The sequence below is a fragment of the Barbus barbus genome (genome assembly GCF_936440315.1).
Source record: "Barbus barbus genome assembly, chromosome: 1".
In the NCBI taxonomy this organism is placed as follows: Eukaryota; Metazoa; Chordata; class Actinopteri; order Cypriniformes; family Cyprinidae; genus Barbus; species Barbus barbus.
In genome coordinates, this window is record NC_136729.1 from 42343575 (window position 1) to 42365465 (window position 21891).

The 21891-nt window shown below is 38.6% G+C and overlaps 1 protein-coding gene across 1 annotated transcript in view; it reads left to right on the forward strand.

Annotated features, from left to right (window-relative positions):
* Positions 1–21891, forward strand: part of LOC306873989 (myotubularin-related protein 13-like) — a 131046-nt gene that overhangs the window by 98136 nt on the left and 11019 nt on the right. The window contains 12 exon segments of the mRNA XM_079423630.1: positions 1135–1307; positions 1742–1815; positions 7058–7253; positions 8619–8746; positions 9765–9940; positions 10558–10685; positions 10766–10967; positions 11346–11542; positions 14159–14296; positions 15334–15417; positions 18817–18891; positions 21309–21484. Coding sequence (XP_079279756.1) covers positions 1135–1307; positions 1742–1815; positions 7058–7253; positions 8619–8746; positions 9765–9940; positions 10558–10685; positions 10766–10967; positions 11346–11542; positions 14159–14296; positions 15334–15417; positions 18817–18891; positions 21309–21484 — 1747 coding nt within the window.

A 21891-nucleotide genomic window follows, 5' to 3' on the forward strand; every position in this document is an offset into this window, starting at 1 on the left:
CACCTAGGATTAGGGAATTTTGTAAATGACTCCTCAAATTATGTCTTTTGTTGAGAAGTAATGTTATTACGTTACTGAGCGATCGTTACCATTTTCACCTGTCAGACAATAAAATAGGAAACAATCCTTTAAGGCAGGGATTCCCAAACTTTTTTTTTCAGCCAAATTGCTGAGAAATATTTATTTGAAAAAAGACATTTTAAATTTAATATTTCGGTAGTTTAACGACAGGTATTTTCACTGATGTTGATCAAATAAAAAATATGAATATTATTTATTTATTTATATATTGGAAGTAGTGTTTTGTAATTATAACATAAAACGTATATCTATATCTCTGCTATATCATGATAATTGTGCAGCTCCATATATTATTTAAATTTTACATTCAATATAATTAATAATTAGCTTTTCATCAACTCGCAAACTCCTGTTTGGGAAACCCAGATTTAAGGCCCTAATATATTAAATTTTTTGTGTGCACTCTGTCTCACACACAATTATGTGCGTAATCCATTCAAAATATACTCCACTGATCGTGATCAAATGAACGCATTCAGCATCACTGTGCTGGTAATGAAAATTGCGTCACGCTCATTGTACGAGAGCTGGAGCTGAAAACAAACGTATTTATACTTTTGGCTTTTGGAAAAACCCGAGATTTGGGGTTTTGACCCAGATCCATGTACGGTTCTGCAAGAGTGAACATAACTCAGATTTTCTTAATAAAATGTAATAATCCCATACAAGACTTGTTAATGAAAAGTTCTTCTGCAAAAGTTGCATTGATTGGGGAAAATCCGTATAGCCTAGTTTTACTATAGGCTTGATTTATTTTCTGCCTGAAATGTCAGGAACTGCTCTCTCTATTAGTAAACCGAGTTAGAGAATTACATCACTTTTCCACTAAGACCAGGAGATATTAGAGACGTCCGCTTCCTAACCGTGGTATTTCAGGCCAATTGTGTGCAACAGACATTGAATTGTGATGGGTCGGTAAACTAAAGTAGCATAGTTACATCAAAGCTTCTTTAAATAGCTGTGTGTTATTTTAAGAATATTGAGAGTAACATTGCTGTTGTTGGTTGTTTTGTGTTTAAGTCTGCAATATAATTAGTATTGTGCAATAAACAGTATTGCAGGGAGCGTGGCCGAGAGCTTTGACACTGAGAGTGGATTTGAAGACTCTGAGACCAGTGATGTTGCCAACTCTGTGGGGAGATTCATCTCTCGTTTCATTGACAAAGTGTGCACAGAGAGTGGAGTGACACAGGATCATATCAAGAGTCTGCATAGTATGATTCCAGGTAAAACACAGTGTGCTCAACACAGAGCGTTTATACTTTTAGTCTAAGAACTGAAACATTTTGACAGCTGTACACGGACATGAACTTGCGTAACATTAAGATTTTAGGTTAAAATGTATATATTTGTATAAGGGTAGGTGTATATTTTCAAAGGCTGTAAGTGCTCACCATTTTTACTAGTTGATTTCAGTAGTCCTCTCTTGTGAGAACTGAATTTATTGCTTTACAAATACTTATTGTGGTCAGAACTGCATGGAAAATAATTATTGAACAATTTTCAAAGTAGATGGACTGTAATGTCTCAGTCTGAATGACAATTCAATATATTAAGCGGTTTTGGTAGGAAAATGAAACTGAAATGGATAGTTCTGTGACCCAGTGACCCTAACCTGTCCACAAAGTTTCCTGAATCAGGTATGTATCTGTTCCTTCAGGTCTTGTGGCAATGCAGATGGAGACTTTAGAGGTGGTTCATAGAGAAAGCAGAAGACTGCCTCCCATTCAGAAGGTAAGAACTTGCTCTCCACTAGTGAAAGCTTTTCCAAAGCTTGTATGTCATTGGGTTTGTTGTGCTACCATTTTGGCAGAATTATTAAAGTAGCGGCACTCGCTTAAGAGTTTGTTCTTTTAAATAACTGGTCAAAATGACTCAAGAGTCAAAAGTTATTGGATTAATTCATTCTTAACGACTCTTCAACTGAAAGGAACAGTTCACCCAAAAATTTACATTTGCTGAAACTTTACTCACCCTCAGGCCATCCAAGATGTAGATGAGCTTGTTTCTTTATCACAACAAATTTTGAGAAATTTAGTACAACCAGTACACTACTTTAGTACACTATTTTTGAAAATAGGCTCACTTTCCAACTCCCCAAGAGTTAAACAGTTGAGTTTTACCATTTTCGAATCCATTCTGCTGATCTCCGGGTCTGGCGGTAACATTCAGCAGCTTTACTGGCCAGGTTTGTTTACACATACGAGGAATTTGTTATAGTGACAGAAGCTCCACAGTGCAACAGAAAGACAGTAACAGGACAGGACACAGATAATAAAGAATAATATACAAATAGACAATGTACAAAATGGCAAAAACACAATATATAATATAGACAATAATGTGTTTACAGGTCTGATATGTGCAAATTTGAAATTAAAAAATAAGTATATGTGGTGAATAAATAATGTATAGTAGAGTTGTGTGTTCCATGTTTTATTGTCACGTGTTCATGAGATGGATTGGCTGAGGGAAGAAACTGTTCCTGCGTCTGGTCGTTCTGGTGCACGGAGCTCTGTAGTGTCGACCAGACGGTAACAGTTCAAAGAGGGAGTGTGCTGGATGTGAGGGGTCCAGAGTGATTTTACCAGCCCTTTTGCTCACTCTGGATAAGTACAGCTCTTGGAGAGTGGGGAGGGTTGTACCAATGATTCGCTCAGCAGTCCGGACTAGCCTCCGTAGTCTTCTGAGGTCAGATTTGGTAGCTGAGCTGAACCAGACAGTTATTGAAGTGCAGAGGACGGATTCAATGATGGCAGAGTAGAACTGTTTCAGCAGCTCCTGTGACAGGTTAAACTTCCTCAGCTGGCGAAGGAAGTACAACCTCTGCTGGGCCTTTTTCACAATGGACTTAATGTGATTGTCCCACTTCAGGTCCTGAGAAATTGTGGTGCCCAGGAATCTGAATGACTCCACTTTTGTTACAGTGCTGTTCATGATGGTGAGGGGGGGGGTTCTCCTGAAGTCCACGATCATCTCCACAGTTTTGAGCGTGTTAAGCTTCAGGTTGTTAAGACTGCACCAGACAGCCAGCTCCTTAACCTCCTGTCTGTAAGCAGACTTGTCACCGTCTTGGATGAGAAAAATCGTATTCGGCCTTCGGCCCAGTGTTTAATTTTGTTCGGCTTTTGCCAAGAATTTTAATTTCGGTGCATCCCTAATAAATAATAATTGTATGTGAAGTGGAATATAAACAACTGGTAAAATACATTTTTATGATGTAAAATATGAACATATTATGAAGGTGTAAAAGAAAACATCAAAGACAATCACACATATGGTACTGAGTTCTTACGGTACTATATAAATAAATTAGCAACACTTTACGGTAATGTTTCATTTGTCAACATTAGTTAACAATGAAATACTTCTTAAGTATTATTAATCTTTGCTATTGTTAACTTCAACATTTCTAATACATTATTTAAATCAAAAGTATCTGTTAATATTATTTAATGGAACTGAGCTAATAATAACAATGAATAGTTGCATTTATATTAACTAATGTTAATAAAGATTAATGTATAATGTAACAAAAATATTGCTCAGTTAAAGGTGCCATAGAATGCATTGATACAATGTTTTAAATTATTCTCTGATATCTACATAGAAGGTGTGTGGCTTAGGTAAGGGCAAAAATTCTCCAGAAACGGTTTTACACGTGCATTTACAACCCTAGGACTTCTCCCTAGAATGAAATGGTCTGTTATTGGCTTATTTGGAAGGGTCATGAATAATAATATTGAGCTCTGCTCTGATTGGCTGTTTCACAGTGCGGCTCATTTCAGTAGCTCACACAGCAGGAAGGAAACACAGGGAGGAAAATATATATTTCAATACTTTCTCTCGCAGATATATTGTCGGGTAATTATATTGTATATAAAATGTGGGCATCAGGGAGCTGCTATTAATATGTGGGGCACTGAAACTGCTTTCAAATGCACGATCAACTTTTACTTTCACTTTCAAGATTTGCGATCGCACAAACTTAGTTTATACTAAGGAGCATTATACTTATGGAGCGGCAGTACTTACCACACATTTTACAAGATCAGATGCTTGTCAGTGGTGCTCAGGATCTGTAAATCATTCGCCATCATCCTCAGTCATCTCTCTGTTTATGTGGTAAGTGAAATTGTATGTACTGTAATGTAACAGGCTACAGCTAGCAAGAAGCTAACCATGTCCCTTTAGTGGCTCGCGTTATTTCATTAGAATGCGTTATTTGCTTCCTGTGCCTTTCTGAATACACCAACCCATCCCTACACTTCACATCCCCTGCACAGCCTGGAACATAACATTTATTTCCATGATCTGCCATTTTCACTGTTGTCCTCGCTTGTTTCTTCACAATACCTGCAGAACTTCTGATGGTTGGTTAACGATGCTCAATTGGTACTAAGGGGCCCAAAGTGTGCCAAGAAAATATCCCCCACACCATTACACCACCACCAGCCTGAACCGTTGAGACAAGGCAGGATGGATCCATGCTTTCATGTTCTTTACGCCAAATTCTGACCCTACCATCTGAATGTCGCAGCAGAAATCAAGACTCATCAGACCAGGCAACGTTTGTCCAATCTTCTATTGTCCAATGTTGGTGAGCCTGTGCGAATTGTAGCCTCCGTTTCCCGTTCTTAGCTGACAGGAGCGGCACCCGGTGTGGTCTTCTGCTGCTGTAGCCCACGGAAAGCAAGAGCTGATCAAATGTAAAAACTGTAACTTGAATGCAATGTAAGTCGCTTTGGATAAAAGCGTCTGCTAAATGCATAAATGTAAATGTAGCCCATCTGCTTCAGGGTTCGACATGTTGTGCGTTCAGAGATGGTATTCTGCATACCTTGGTTGTAACGAGTGGTTATTTGAGTTACTGTTGCCTTTCTATCATCTCTAACCAGTCTGCCCATTCTCCTCTGACCTCTGACATCAACAAGGCATTTTCGTCCACACAACTGCCGCTCACTGGATATTTTCTCTTTTTCAGACCATTCTCTGTAAACCCTAGAGATGGTTGTGCGTGAAAATCCCAGTAGATCAGCAATTTTTGAAATACTCAGACCAGCCCGTCTGGCACCAACAACCATTCCACGTTCAAAGTCACTTAAATCCCCTTTCTTCCCCCATTCTGATGCTCGGTTTGATAACATAAATTATGCTCATTGACTTGCTGCTTTAGTTTACACCGAATTCCTCTTTGTTTTCGAACAGTAAGGCTGCCTATTACAAACATCCGGTATACAAATCAGAGACTACTTCTTATTCGTTTTATTTGCGGTTTGCAATCATTACCGCCATTTACTGTGGGTTAAATCAGAGTGCGTACAGCGCATGTATTTTAAAGACATGCATTACGTCATGCACATGCATGACGTCAATATACCTGATCATCGTCCATATCGCTGTTTACATTACACTTGCGACTGACACATTTGTATTACATTTCAACGGGCTCCGTTATCAGCACCACAGTGGAAAATGAAATCGTATCCGTGCTGACTGGCCCGGATCGGCACAGAATGGAACGGTTAAGCAAAGAACCGTTCGGCCGGATAGTGGAAAAGCGGCTATCGAGTGTTGCATTTTTCCCCATTCAAAACTATACGAGTGACACTTCTTGGCACTTCTTGACACTCTTAAATAGGCACCCTTGCTTTTCAGGTGTACAGCCAATCCATATATTTTGTGAAACGATGATGTCATCACCCCACGTTTATACAGCGTGCCAGGTTTATGCGCATGCTCCAAGTCTTGTTCTCCGTTTTTATTGTATCTCTGTGGCAGAATTACAGCCCCACATACTGGTCTGGCATGTATACTACATTGTTTTGAGTCGGGGTTTTTTTGTGTATGCAGATATTTTTGAGACGACGGCATGTTTACGGATTTCTTTTTAGAATGAGGAAAAAAGATTGGATAGGGAAAGCTCTGGCTTTGTGTGGAAAGTGTCTTGTGAAGTGAAAAGTTGCATGTTTGTGTGAAATCAATCCATCAAGATCTTGTTTTTTTTTCTTTTTCAAAAACTTCAAACTGTTGATTCCAGCTAAAATAGGAGTCCCCTATCCATAACAGTCCAAATCAGTTCTTAACAAATATGAACAACAGTTGATGTGTACAATGCTTGTGAAATTTACTGACTAGTTAATGAGATGATGTGTAAGTTAAAGATACACATTTTTGCACTGTTTTCTTGTATTATAAGATATAAATCTACTATTTAAAACGTGAAAATGCATCAAAATTGAACCAATATAGTATTGTTTATAAAACTCTGCAGTAAATACTGCCTGACTTCAGAGAAAAACCTAAAATCGTGTGTAGTCAAAGCTGATGATAAATGGAGACACTTCTGAGATGCTTTGGTTGAAGAGGGAATTCTAGCCTGGATAAAGTCCTAGTTTCTGTACAGGACCAAGTTTTTTTTTTTTTTCGGAAGAAAAGAAATAACGGTAGATTGTTTATTAGTGTGCAAATCCAGGGAAGTAACTGATGGAGATCCCAACTGGCATCCCTAGTGTGAGGTGGACTGTTCTTCTAATACCACAGATTTCCACATAACAAATATTTGCTGTAGTTCCCAGTTTTATTATTTTTTTAATCTGCTCCGTTTCAGTTCTTGTCACCCTTCTGAATCCAACTAATGAGCTAGATAATGACACCAGGACAGGGCCAGGACACGCTTTCTGGACAATGTACAAGTTGATGGGTTGTATCTCTGGTGGTAAACATACAAGGCTTGAGTGTGATTACTGTGCCTTGAACTAAACCTAATAAATGATGCTTACTCCATCGTCAAGAGAATCGTTTGTTGTCTGTCAAAAAGCAGACCACAAAGATTTGGCTTTTTTTCTGGTACAAACTGAATAACAGTGTAATCTTATATTTCTGTTTAGGAGAAAGGTAGTCAACATAATCATCTCTGTACCAAAGCATTTGCTCCTGGTCTTCAGCAGACTCTAATGACAATGATTTTTCCCAGCCCAAGATCCTGCGGCCTGCCCTGCTGCCCGGAGAGGAGCTGGTCTCTGAGGGGCTACGGGTGGTTTTAGATCCTGACGGTCGAGAAGAGGCCACCGGCGGCATTTTGGGAGGGCCGCACATCCTGCCAGCAGAGGGAGCACTCTTCCTCACCACTTACCGTATCGTTTTCAAAGGCACTCCTCATGACCCACTAGGTAAAGACGGAATTCTTTCTTGAATTTTGTGATGTGTTTTCCCGAATATCAGAATGATTGCAAATGTGACATTGATTTTATACAGCAGTTCAATCAACTAATAGTTAATATTAGATATTTTACACACAATATTGACAGCTGAAAATAGTTCCAAACAAAGATCACAAAAGAACAGTTGTGCATCTTTGAGCAACCCACAATGTTTTGTTACTAAATGAGTCATTGTTTTTTAACTAATCAGGCGAGTCAATGATTCAATGACCCACACATAAAGAATGTTATTTTTAATGAATCGTTTGAAAGAATGACTCAATGACTGACTTAAGACTTACTTCTGGTGTAGTTTCATATGTAAAAGTATCATTGTGTTTTTACCAACATTCCATATTTGTAAATTTAAAAATAAAATTATATGAAACGAGAATCTTGTAACTTTATATATGCAGTGTAAATGCATTCATGTTACCTTTGAGCTTCATAGAGTGCATTAGGGCTGTCAAAATAGCTGAAAAACTAAATTCAAATTTTGTACTTAAATATTATCAAAATTCGAATTATATTCGAATTTAAAAGGCATAATTTCAGTTAGAGGAAAAAAAGCTCTAGAAAATACGCAAAATATGCGTTCTGTGTGAACGGCTTGGTTTCAGTTTTGACGTCATCATCAAAAGATTTGACATCATCTCCACACTGATGTTCTCTTTTTCCGCAGTATTTTGAATGAACAACGTATCCAGTGGGTTCAACTGGATAGGCAAAAAAAAAAATGCAATGACACCTACCTACATCGTCATCGCATCTCATGCACCACTGATAAGGCTGCCTAACGCACACCTAAAATTCGAATGCGGATTTTTATTTTAAATTCGACAAATATTCGAAATTCTATTTTTTTTTTGACAGCCCTAGAGTGCATCTCATACATTTAGTGCATGCATGTTCTGGTTACTTGGACATTCAGTGGAGGAACAGAAACCTCTCAGGTTTCATTAAAAAATATATTTGTTTTTGTTAGACTAGCCAAAGTCTTTTAGGTTTGGAAAAACATGAGTATAAGTCAATTATAACAGAATTTAAGTTTTAGGATGAACTATCCTTTTAACAATTAATGCCCAGGCCATATATGCATTTATGCACATTCAAACTTGCCGCCACAAGCCCCAATCACACCAGGTTTGGCGTCAAATCAAGTTTGTTCTAAATGCATTTGAATCTTTTAAATTGAATTCATATGGGATTGCAACAACAAAGTAGGTGGTGAAAGAACTTTGTTTGAAAGAGGTTAGAGAGTTTACTGTTCTATATTTAGATGGTTTTACCGTGCTGTAATGATGTGTTTATATTTTTGTCTGTGTGTGTGTGCAGTTGGCGAACAGGCCGTGATCAGGAGTTTTCCAGTATCCACTTTAACCAAGGAGAAAAAAATCACCATTCAGAACCAGCTACAGCAAAACATGCAGGAGGGGCTTCAGCTAAGATCCGCCTCCTTCCAGGTATTGACACACAGAGTACACAGCCAGTAAAGTGATAGTGTTTTTGTTCATGTATTTTTATTTGAAATACAAATGGTTTGAATATTTCCCAATAGTTCTTCTTAACCCTTGACATGACAAAGTTTACCCCTAACATGGGGCAAGTTGTGCCACTGGAGCATAGCAGACATAATGTTAATTTTAAGTGGTTAGCTTTTCTTATTGCCTGTATTTTGGTTTGAACCTACAAACTTCTCTGTTGTGCCTCACCGTCTCAGTTTTTATCATAAAGTCATTTCGATTTCAGTGAACCAGATGCAATCTGTTGTAAAGCACTTTTTTATTAGAGCACTTATTTAGAAAAGCCTCTTTAGGAATAATTTGATAACTGATGTTTGCTGAAGAGGAATGTGCACATTTCAGACATCTCTCTCTGTTAGACTCATTATCACGATGTCTCTTCATGGATGAGGACAGAGCAAGAGAAGCACATGTTGTGCTCTTCACTATGCATGGACTATAGGGCCATAAAGATTTTATGGTTCATTCCTATCGTTTTACTAACTTAAGCTATAAAATCAGGCCCTGTATGGAAGCGAGGGTCATTTGTGCTGGTCTGCCCACGTGTGGCTGCCAACAGTTGTTGTCTGGGGTACATTATCAGGCGCTCATTAAGACCTGCAGTCCACGCGAGAGCTAAGGTCAGACCCCTGAGGAGCAGAGATAGAGGAGTGCTGGGGAGGTGGAGAGGGGATATGGGGTCACGCAGACAAGCATTCGTGCGGCCAAACCTCATTTTGGAATGTTCTCCCCAGAAAAGCGGGAAAGGATCTTGTTCCATACTGCTATCCAGCTCAGAGCACTTCTGCAAGTCATTTCTCTTGCCCCCAAAAATTTCACATGATTATTTGCAGATTTTCTTGCTTCATGAAGGTGTAGTAGCTCTATTAGTTCAATCGCTCTTTATAATATAGTAGTTGGACAACTGGTCTGAATGCATGTCCTGGTTCTTTTTTCCTGCTTTTTTTTTTTTTTTTAGCTAATTAAGGTGGCATTTGATGAGGAGGTGAGCTCTGAGATGGTAGAGATCTTCAGGAAACACCTGCAACGGATCCGCTACCCACCATCCATCTTCAGCACCTTTGCCTTTGCAGCAGGACAGACTGCACCGCAGCTCATATTACCCAAGCAGAAAGAGAGAAACATGGGCTTCCGGTCAGTACAATATGCTTTACAGAGCGGACATAATGCAGGGGTTAAAGCAAAAAAAAAAAAAACACACAAATGCATCAATTTACTTCAGAAGGCCTTTATCAACCCCCAGAGCCGTGTAAAGCACTTTTTATGATGGATAGATGCACTTTTTTGGCCTTCAAAATCTCAACCACCATTCACTTCCATTATAAGCTTGGAAGAGCCAGGATATTTTTTAATATAACTCTGATTGTGTTCATCTGAAAGATGAAAGTAGTGTACACATAGGATGTCTTGAGGGTGAGTAAATCATGGAGTAATTTTAATTTTTGGGTGAACGATCTCTTTTCCGTCAGTTCTTCACACAAAGCTGTTGTATTGCTTCAGCAGACTCAGAATGTAGCACACACGTCATATGGACTACTTTAATGATATTTTTTCTGTCATTTTTGGAGCTTGACCCCAGTGCTTATTCACTTTCATTATATTTAAAAGAGTGGCCAAGATGTTGTTAAATTGCCCTTTTGTGTTCCATGGAAGAGAATAAGTCATAAAGCTTTGGAACAAAATGAGGGTGAGCAAATAATGACAGAATTTTGGGTGTATTGTTCAATTAAATGAAAATCTGTTTCTTGTAGAACACTATCGAAGACCATTGTGAAAGGGGCTAAAAGGGCAGGCAAGATCACAATGGGCCGCCAGTCCACTATGAAGAAAAACGAAAAGGGCAGTCGCATGACATGGCATGAGGATGATGACATCTCCAGTAAGTATATTTCACAATGTCAGAAAAATATTCTTTGTCAGCAGTCATGGCCCTTCAGCTGTGTGATGTTGATGTTTCAGTCTCGGATGATGGTGAGCCTCCCGCCAGCAGCACACTGAAGGCCTCAGAGAAGTCCACTATGGAGCAGTTAGTGGAGCGAGCCTGTTTCCGTGACTATCAGAGGCTGGGCCTGGGTACCAATAGCGCTAGTTCTACACGGTCTAAAAGCGGAGAGCAGTTCCGTGTTACGGCAGTCAACAGGCTCTACTCATTGTGTCGCAGGCAAGTTGCAACCCAACACCTAGACTTTGTTCAAAAACCTAGTGAGCTGCCTACTGCCTACAACTCTATTAACTGCATAAACGGTGCCCTTCACTCCACTTTTGTGTGCAATGCTCACATCTGAAAATTCACGCAATTTGCAATTTTTCATTTGCTCAGATGTACATTTCAATACCAAAGAAAGGCTCAGTTGATACTTCCATTTCATTGCAACTTTTAAGTGCTCTCTAGGTATAGGTGGGTAGCTCACTAGGTTTTAGAACAGAGTCCCTATGAAAAACAATGACAGAAATTGAAATCCCTTTTCAAAGGAATCTCTCCGCTACAACTGCTGAATCATGAGTGTTTTTCTAAATGGTGTTAATATTTGGTTTACAGTTACCCTGGTCTCCTGGTGGTGCCTCAAACCGTGCAGGACAGCAGCCTCCATAAGGTGTCCCGCTGCTACCGGCACAACCGTCTGCCAGTCGTGTGTTGGAAACATCATCGCACCAAAGCAGTTTTACTTCGTTCGGGTGGTTTTCACAGCAAGAGTGTGGTTGGACTTTTCAAGTCTCAGAACCCTTCTTCAGCAGGTACGTTTGTGCAGTAAAATTTACATATTACATCAATCAGCCTTTGGGATGGTTTACAATCAGATAGGGCTGTATATATTTGCTCTAAGATTATAATTCTGATAAAAGATTTGTAGGGGTGCTCCGATTGATCGGCTACCGATCACTATCGGCCGATAATCGCTTGGGGGTGTTTGATCGGTGGTCTCTAAAAAGGCCGATCTCAAAAAAACGATCTCAAGCTGATGACGCGCCTGCTGTGAGAGATTTGGCACGACATGCAGCGGCACCGTCTCAGTCTTTGTCCGATGCAGGTGAAATAATTATAATGCTGAAGGTGAGGTACAATTCATATTTCTTCATTAAATTACTTATAAAGCAATTTGAAAACCTTGTGTGAGACGTAATTTTACAAACAGCGTGAGTGGATCACTGTGCGCGCTCTCTCAAAATGCGCAAACGGCTTCAAATCAAATCGCGTCTGCACTATAAGCGAGCTGCACACTGAACAGTTGACAAGAACTGTCACTTGCGCAATCGAGTCAGGGTCGTGTCATCACTGTAGTTTATAAATTCCATTTCTTTTTAATTCTTGCCAGTGTTTAAACCATTCAGCGCTCATGCACACACGCAGCACACACACAACACACACATAACGGCAGGTTCACATCCGTTTGCAATGCGTATTTTTTCCGCGCTCATCATAACTTATTAATTAGAGCGTTCACACTGCACACGGCTGCGGCCTGGCGGTGCGTTCCAGGAAGCGGTACGTCTGCTGCAGTGCAGAGATCGTTTCCACTGCATGCGCTGAATTAAAGTAACAGCGCATTGCTTGCAGTGAATATAAACATGGATTGACACGAAAATGTAGTAATAACACCATAAATGCATATAATTAAAGTCTACTGTGTTTCACAGTCAACACATATGGCTTTTTGGCTAAGTTTAAAGGGAAAGAGCACTTTTAGATAAACAAGGCAATAATAAATGGTACTCTTGGAGGTAGAAAGCAAAGTTCTTTATGAACCGCAGAATTGCTTGTAATAAAGATTTAAATGCAAGGAAAGATTGTTTCTGTCAATGGTAAGTTTGTGATAACGTAAGAAAAGTAGTTTAAATGTTTTGCCACTTGAGCAACTTAATATATAAATCTAGAAGTAAATGCAAAAGTAAAAAGCATTGAATAATGTGTTGCTTTGCTTGTATTTATTGCGTTTAAACACAATGAAAGATTGTATTACTGTACTGTGTAAACTAATTTTCTGTGACAATGTTTGGATTCAAAATCAAAATGATGGATAAATGTTTGTGGTAAACTGCCACAGAGTGTGAAAGCACAGCCAGTGCTGCTTCTGCACCGCTTACATACAGCACATGGACTGCATACGCTGCAAACGGAGTAGGCCTATGTGTTTTGCCTAAGCTATTGCACGATTGTAAAAACAAAAATGCACTGCATGATCAAACATTTAGGTGAGAGAAGTATATATATTTTTGAAAGATGTCTAAAAAATGCCTCCTCCACCCCTCAAATTAAAAAAAAAAATCCACCTAAAGGGGGAATTCATTCTCAAAAATGAAATTCGGACCCTGAAAAAATGTCTAAAACTCCTGATTGGAGTATCATTATAAATAATTCTACATGATAAAAAGAAGGCTTTAAAATTATCGGTATCGGTGATCGGATCGGCAGATACTGCTTTCTGTGATCGGCCTCAAAAATCCTGATCGGAGCACCCCCTAAAGATTTGTCTCAGCCCAAGACAGCTTGCTATTTACTGACTATCAAATGCATGTTTCAAACAACACTGAATAGTGATTCCTTGATCAGGCATGCTCTAATCTTGATTGGATGACTTCATGCAACTTTCGGGAATATAAGAACACAAGGTTTTTGTTTATAAAGTACCAGTTTGATACAACAAGCACTTTTGAAGATGAAATAATCACTTGATTTGACAAAGGTAGCCTGGCTTTTCATATGAACTAACACAGCATTAGTTAAATATTTTTCATGGCTGTCTATAATTTTCAGAAAAAGTAGCTCCTAAAAGAAACATAAAGAAAACAAACTGTGGTGGGTCATTTTATAATGTCTGAGTCAGTTTCTTCCTGTCGTAGGTGGTTTTTGGCCAGAATAAACTGCAATGTGGACCAGACCTTTGGCCATTTAGTCCTGTTCTCAACATTTTTGACACAATGCCCCTGATTGTTCAACATAATATTCTAAATATTGGTGCCATAAGATATTTCCTCTAGGATTTCTGCTGTAATTATGACACATCTGCTTGTTTTCAAAACACGTTTTTATTAACAGAAACGAGGAGTTTTGATGTATTTGTTTATACATGATTAGTTTTGTGATTCTATATGTTTTGTATGTTTTCCAATACAAATAATAGTTACTGAAGAGGAAAAAATATTTCTGTTTTCATCTTGATTTTGTGTGCATCTGTGTATGTGTTTTAATTACATTTTAATTATTTTTAAAATATAATTAATTTGAATACATACTGTGATATTATTGGACATTTTCTTTGGCCCCCTAGTTGACTAATTTACTCAAAGATCTGGCTATGTGAGATTGTCAAGACAGAAACGATTGTTCTCATGATGTTCTCTTGCTGTTACCAGCTCCGACTTCCTCAGAGACCTCCAGCAGTCTGGAACAGGAGAAATACCTGCAGGCCATCCTCAGCTCCATCCCCATCTACTTCAAACCCAACGGCAGCAACACCCTCACCAACCGCTCCTTCATCGGCTTGTCCCCAGGTATTGCAAAGATATCAGGTGCATCCTTCACTCAACGTCTGATTCTTCACTTTCTTGTTTTTGCCCCCTTTTGTGTTCTTCAAGGCTCTTATCTCCGCCTGGTTTCCTCTTGGTTGCACAAAAAATGTTATTTATGTTTTGGGCTGATTTCCAAAGGAACTGGAACACAATTGTGTGGTTATATAAGGAGAGCAGGACATGACGAGGTCACCTCCCATCCATCACTCTCCTTGCACTCACTGCTCTCCACAGCCATATTGCAAATGGCTCAGACCACAAAGATCCTGCCCCGTCAGCTATGCAGTGTCGCCACCATAATGTTCCATTTATCCCCACCTGCTGGGTAAAAAGCAGCCTCCTCTCACCAGCAAATGGCTCATCTTAGTTCTGATGATAGTGCTCCATGGCAGCTTTAAGTTTTCTTAATTCAAAACAGACCTTTAGACTTGATACCCGAGATGGGTTATAAGACGCCGGACCGGAATCTGACTTAAGCAGTGTTGTGTCCTTAAAATATTTACTGTGTAAGTAGACCCTGAAACGGATCTTTCACAGCATGCGAGCCACACCAGCATCCATAAGCTAGACTGATCCTTAATAATCCAAGTTTGTTATGACCTGCAGAAAAGGGTTTCAGAAGTGTTTACTAACTACAAGCATTAATGTCTAATGTGTTTGGTTCCAAAACCTAATGAGCTGCCAATCTAGAGAGAATAGCCATGCTCAAAATGCAAAGACTTTTGCAAAGACCAAACAGCAAGTCAGCAAATATATACTGCCTTCATGTATATCTTTGGATGAGGCAATTGCAGAATACATTGCACTGTTAATTTATGTATTATGCAAATTAAGTATTTGAATCAGGTGAGGACTGATAAGTAAGTGACTTAACAGACCCACAAAGAGTGTTTCATATCAGTGTTTGGTTCCATTATGTTAGTATGTTATCTGTATCAGCAGTTGGCAGCTCACTAGGGTTTGGAAAGGGCTATGTCTTGTTTGTATGTAATGCATCGTGTTTGTTTTTATCTCTTTAGCAAGCGAAAGAAGAGCATCAAGAATGCCAAAGATGGCCCCTGTCCATTTAGACATTTCCTTCACCAATAGCTTCGCCAGAGGAGGTGAGTGGGCCTCTATTCTTCATTTCCGTCGACTCCAAGGACATATTTAGCGTCAAACCAATTCCCCATCTTTCATCTGATATCGTCAGTCGACTGTCTTCTGTCTTGATATCTCATTATCTGTGTTCTGTCACAGACCACAACTCTTCCCACACACATACACACACTCATGCTGCTTTGACTTTGGCCCGCTCTTTCATTTTTTGCGGTGATGGTTCTGCTGAACTTGCAGATATTTGTCACTACAATTCTCCAAAGGACATAGTGTTTCATAAAATCCAAAAAGCCAGCCATGTAGATACATTCATAACACCCATTGTGAATTATTATTATTTTTTTAACTTGAAGTGGTGCAGAAGTATTCACATCCCCATTTAGATCAATATCTGCACACTATCTTTGAATATGATATTGCATGCAGGAAGTTTAAAGGTCTTTGCTATGAAAACAGCTTGTGCTTTATTGTACATCAAGGGAAGGGTATTACATAGATCCAATTTAGATTCAGATTTTCACATCTTCTGAATTCAAGCTCCCCCATTACTAAAACCTCACCTCGAGTCAGTGCCGATGGCCTTGTGGTTGGTGTGCTGACATGTGGCACAGTTGTGCTCGCAGCGACCCGGGTTCGGTTCCCGTCTCGAGATCCTTTGCTGGTCCCACTCCTCTCTCTCTGCCCAGTGCTTTCCTGTCATCTCTACTCTCCTGTCCATTAAAGGCATAAAAAAGTCTTACCTCAGATCAAAGAGAAATGTAGGGTAATGTACATTTATGACGAGATTTTATGTTGTTAAGTGACATTGTGTCATTTATTCACCCTCATAAAGAGAGTCATAAGGGTTTGAAGCAACACGAGTGTGTGTAATTGAAGACAGAATTTTCAGTGTTGGTTGAACTAGTCTTTTTTATTTTTTTTAAACCCCATTATATAATCTTGTTATTGTATTTGTCTATTATGTCTTGTTTTGAACATCATGTCTTAGTATAAAACATGTTATACCGGGTCATGATGGGTTGAGTTCTTGGAAAAGGGCTCAGGGTTTTAACAGGAATTGGTTAAAAGATGCAAGTCCCAGTTGATGGGTCTAAGGTGACGTCATGATTTAATGAAGTTTCTCATCATATTTCTCGAAATCTGGGTTATAGATGGCAGCTGCTGCTGAAGACTCATGTCTTTGCTGTTTTGCACTGAACCTAGACAGATCTCACCACAGCCAAATATACTCCAGCAGGTGCAGACTAAGACATTTCCCATCATGTGCTCTTCATGGAAATGTGGAACTGATTTTTCACTTCCTCATTTTTAGTAACGTTATTTTTGTCATTAGTGGTATTAGCATCAGCATTAATATTGCTCTTACTTACGGTAAGGGTTTTGAAAAAAACCAACTAATCAATTTTAATCTATCTTTATTCTGGTGAACTGATATCAATTCTTAAATTACAAAATCTATCTAAACCGTGCTGTTTTCTGTTGATCTTTGAACAATAAGCTTTGTGCTCTGTTACTTCTGATATGAAACAAGTCTCAGCTTTCAAATTCTGTCTATTTTATTACATAATTCAAACAGTAAAAACCAGCTTGATGCTCTTAATGTGTTGTGATGGACTGCATTAGACGCTTCAGTTCAAGTGTGATGGATTATTTGGCAACACTTCAGTTCAATCAGTGTTTGGTTTGGACTTGTAAATTAGATGTTAATTTTGACCTTTAAAATTGTAGTAATCCACCAACTGACAAGGTTCTCTGTATAGTTTACAGCACAAATTGAAAGATTATTTTCCTTAAAGGTGCCATAGAATGCATTGATACAATGTTTTAAATTATTCTCTGATATAGAAGGTGTGTGGCTTAGGTAAGAGTAAAAATTGTCCAGAAACGGTTTTACACGTGCATTTACAACCCTAGGATTTCTCCCTAGAATGAAATGGTCTGTTATTGGCTTATTTGGAAGGGTCATCAATAATAATGTTGAGCTCTGCTCTGATTGGCTGTTTCACAGTGCGGCTCATCTCAGTAGCTCACACAGCAGGAAGGAAACACAGGGAGGAAAATATATATTTCAATACTTTCTCTCACAGTTATATCATCGGGTAATTATTCTGTATATAAAATGTGAGCATCAGGGAGCTGCTATTAATATGTGGGGCACTGAAATCGCTTTCAAATGCATGATCGCTTTTTACTTTCACTTTCGAGATTCGCGATCGCACAGACTCTGTTTATATTATGGAGTGGCAGTACTTTCCACACATTTTACAAGATCAGATGCTTGTCAGTGGTGCTCAGGATCTGTAAATCATTCGCCATCATCCTCAGTCAAAGATCCTTACTCTGTTTATGTGGTAAGTGACATCTTATGTACTGTAATGTAACAGGCTACAGCTAGCAAGGAGCTAACCGTGTCCCTTTAGTGGCTCGCGTTATTTTATTAGAACAGGTTATTTGCTTCCCGTGCCTTTCTGAATACAGACACCAACCCATCCCTGCACTTCACATCCCCTGCACAGCCTGGAACATAACATTTATTTCCATGATCTGCCATTTTTGCTGGTGTCCTTGCTTGTTTCTTCACAATACCTGCAGAACTTCTAATGGTGCTACTGGCCTGGAACATGGGCGGGTATATGCAAATATTGGGGGCGTAACTTTTAGTGATCCCGACTGTAGTATTTTTCAGTGGTCTTTTTTATTCACGAGATTTACATAAGGAGGAAACAATGGTGTTTGATGCTCGCTGTATGTCATTTCCATATACAGAACCCTTATTATTCAACTATGCCAAGGTAAATGCACTGCTGTCAAACAATTAATCGCATCCAAAATAAAAGTTTTTGTTTGCATAATATATGTGTGTGCTGTGTATATTTATAAATACACACACAAACATCATATACATTTTGAAAATATTTACATGTATATATTTATATTCATATAAATTGTATAATATATAAATATATTTAATATATAAACATATTTTTCTTAAATATATACATGGATGTGTGTGTGTATTAACATAATAAATATACACAGTACAAACACATGTAAACAAAAACTTTTATTTTGGATGTGATTAATCGTATGACAGCACTAATAATTATATAAATGAAATCAATATTGAAACGGCCATTTTCTTCCTAATATCAAAGAGTTCCAAAAGCCATTGATGCTGATTATTTGGCCAAAGCGATAAATCAATCGACCTCTAAACTTAAAATCCTAATGTTATACAGGCCTGCAGCATTTCTCTTTCATCTGTCTCAGTAAGCTGAGCTGCTAATGGCTGTCCTGTCTGTCTTCAATGGGGGTGATTGTTGCATGTGTGTGAATTTTGTTTTCTGTTTTTAATTTCCTGTTTCTCTGTGCCACCACCAACTCCTGCACCTTTAATCTACCAGTACTTGGGTACAGGGATAAACTATTCACTCACTCAAACCAAAAAGCTTCAGCTAAGGGAAGAATTCACAATCAAGGTATAGTTTCTGTTTTACTCATTCTTACTAACCTAATCCATACTTGACTTAATCCATGTTCTCAGCCTCTCTTTGGCCTCTGTCCATGCCTCTGTAGTGTCTGAAAGTTAAACCACAATGAGGTTACCACTGACTTTTCTGGTTTCCTGAAGTAAACTTTACTGTGGCAAGACCACTTCTGTAGTAGTTTGTACTGGCAGGTCTGTAGTGACTGCAGTTTTGAGGTTCAGTGGTATGTTAGTGAATGTTTAGTGTGTTGTAGTAGCTGATGACAGAGCACTGAATCATCACAGCATTAACCGTGTTTACTAAGTGAGCTAACATTCACATAGTCTCAGTCAGTCAAAATTCAACTCTCCAGGACAAGCATTAGGAGAGTGGTCAACGAACTATGATAATGTGATTCCAAAGAAATATTGGTAGTATGTTGCATACTATTGAGATTATTACGTATTGGCCCATATATATTACCGGTCAATATATATTACATGGAATAAATAAGATTTCATGCATTTATTTGATCAAAAATACAGGAAAAAAAATGATATTGTGAAATATTATTACAATTTAAAATAATGTTTTTCTATTTTAATATTTTAAAATGTAATTTATTCCTGAGACAAAAAAACTCCAGTCTTCAGTGTCACATGATCCTTCAGAAATCATTCTAATATGCTGATTTGATCATTTCAATGTTGAAAACAGTTTTGCTGCTTAATATTAATATTTTTGTGGAATCTGTGATACACTACCATTGAAAGGTTTGGAGAAAGCAAGATAATATGTTTGGAAATTAATACCTACATTCAACAAGGTATTAATGTATGAGTTTTAGAGCCCAGCATTTCAGCCTGGGTCCAACGGGCCCCGACTTTTTTAGGCCTCTGGCCTGTTTTAGGCTTCTCCTTATTTTTATATTTTAGACATACATCAAACAGTGATGAAAAAAATCCTGCATGACTGTCAAGAGCGGCTCGACGGCGTTTAGTGTCCAGCAGCATGCATGCCTTCAACGCAGCTGGAAGAGTTCTGCATTCAAATGCATGAAATAGACTAAAGCTTGCCGCAAAGCCCCAGGAAAAGTCATTACCATGAATGTGTCAGGGGGAAATAGTAAGGAGATATTTTAATCATTTACTAATAAGCTAGTGTTTTCTGAATCCGTTTCGCAAGAATGAAGTTTCCAATCCTAACTCGCCATCTCCTCATTAGTCACGCCTTTAGAGAGAAGTGCATTTACGGATTATGATTTTAATGAAAGAGTTTTCGTTTTCGATTTGTTTTATTTTGTTTAGTAGAAATTTAAAGCTTTCTATAGATATATTTATCATGTCTGTGTGAAGCATGTATTTGCTGAGTTTCGGTTCATTTTTGTGAAGCGCTCCTGACGGCAGAAAGCTCATCATGTTTGTTTTCTTTATTTTATAAAAGCGCAACGTTTTATTGATATTGTGAGTGCACACAAATAAAAGTAGACCGAATGATGTGTTACTCTTACCTTTATGAGCAAAAATTATGGCGTATCCACTGAAAAAAATGCAAGTGATTGCGCTGGCGCCTCCATGTCCTGCAAAGCGCGCTTTAGATGGCACTCTCCGCACTATTGGATACAGCGCACATTTATCTAGGTTTAACGTTTAAACATTGTTATATGCTTGAACTGTTTTATATCTATAGATTTTATTTTAGGCAAGTCGTGATGAATTGAGAAGGCTAAAGTGCTGCTGGCCGCTTGATCGTTACTTTAAAAAACAAAAACTTATAACGAACAAAAATGCTCAAAGTTTTTCTAAATTAACTTCATACAAAGACGAAACAAAATATAATCATTTTGCAATTGCATACAAAACTGAAGTATTTTAATAGCTGAAACTGTAGTATAAGCTGTTGTGGGAGAAGGGGGGAAAAAAGATGGGCTCTGGCCGGTAATTCTGATAAGCTGTCGGACACAGACCGGGCTAGGTAGGGCCTGAGCGTCTCGGGCCAGGGCCGTGCTAGGGCCTATATTTGAGGCCCGTGCAGGGCTCTAATCAGTTTCCACAAAAATATGAAGCAGCAAAAACTATATTTATCATTGATAATAGTAAGAACCATCATTAACTATTATTAATATTTCAGCACCAAAATCACATTAGAATGATTTCTGAAGGATCATGTGACAGCTGGTGTAATGATGCTGAAAATTCAGCTTTGATCACAGGAATAAATTTCATTTTAAAATGTATTCAAATGGAATATATATATACAGCCATCCTTTAAAGCTCTTCACATCCCTCTAAGCACCTTTTAGCACATTTAGCATTGCTGAGTTTTGTCTGTCCTTGATATTAGTTACGATGGTTTGTTTTAACAAAGCTATTTTTGTAATCCTGCCTAACCTGTTCACACACATCTGCTGTACCCCCTCTCTCTGAAAGGTGTGTGGGCTAGTCTGCGCTCTAGCAGCAGATTCATCCAGCATCCCACTGCCGACATGGGCGCGCGGTTGGCTGGCAAGGATCTGGCGCCCCCTACAGGCATTGAGAACCTCCAGGCCCAACTCCTCAAGCATCAAGCCGCTCTCTACATCTTTGGCGAAAAGTCTCACCTCAGGGTAAAGATGTTACACTTACTATGTGTTCTTTGAGAGAAGAAGCTAAGGATTTGATGTTGACCTTGTTTGATGAACCTTTTATGGGAAAGGAGGCCAAAAGAAGTGTTCATTTCTAAATAGCCTTTTTTTTTCCTTTCATTTTTGTGTTGAAGTGTACCAGGTCATATTACTCTGAAATACTTGGACAGTGTTCTCCCCAGTGCATAATAAATCCATGACTAGATAAGGACCTCTTAATAGCCATTTATAGAAGCTCTGATTTATTGACACAATTTGTCTGTTTTGGCTGAAATTATATTACATTTGGATGCCTGACGGAGCTTTGTGCTGCTTTTTACCTATTTGATAATGTGTTTCTTTAACATTCAATATAAAAATAAAAAAAATGAAAATTAATAGTTGGAATA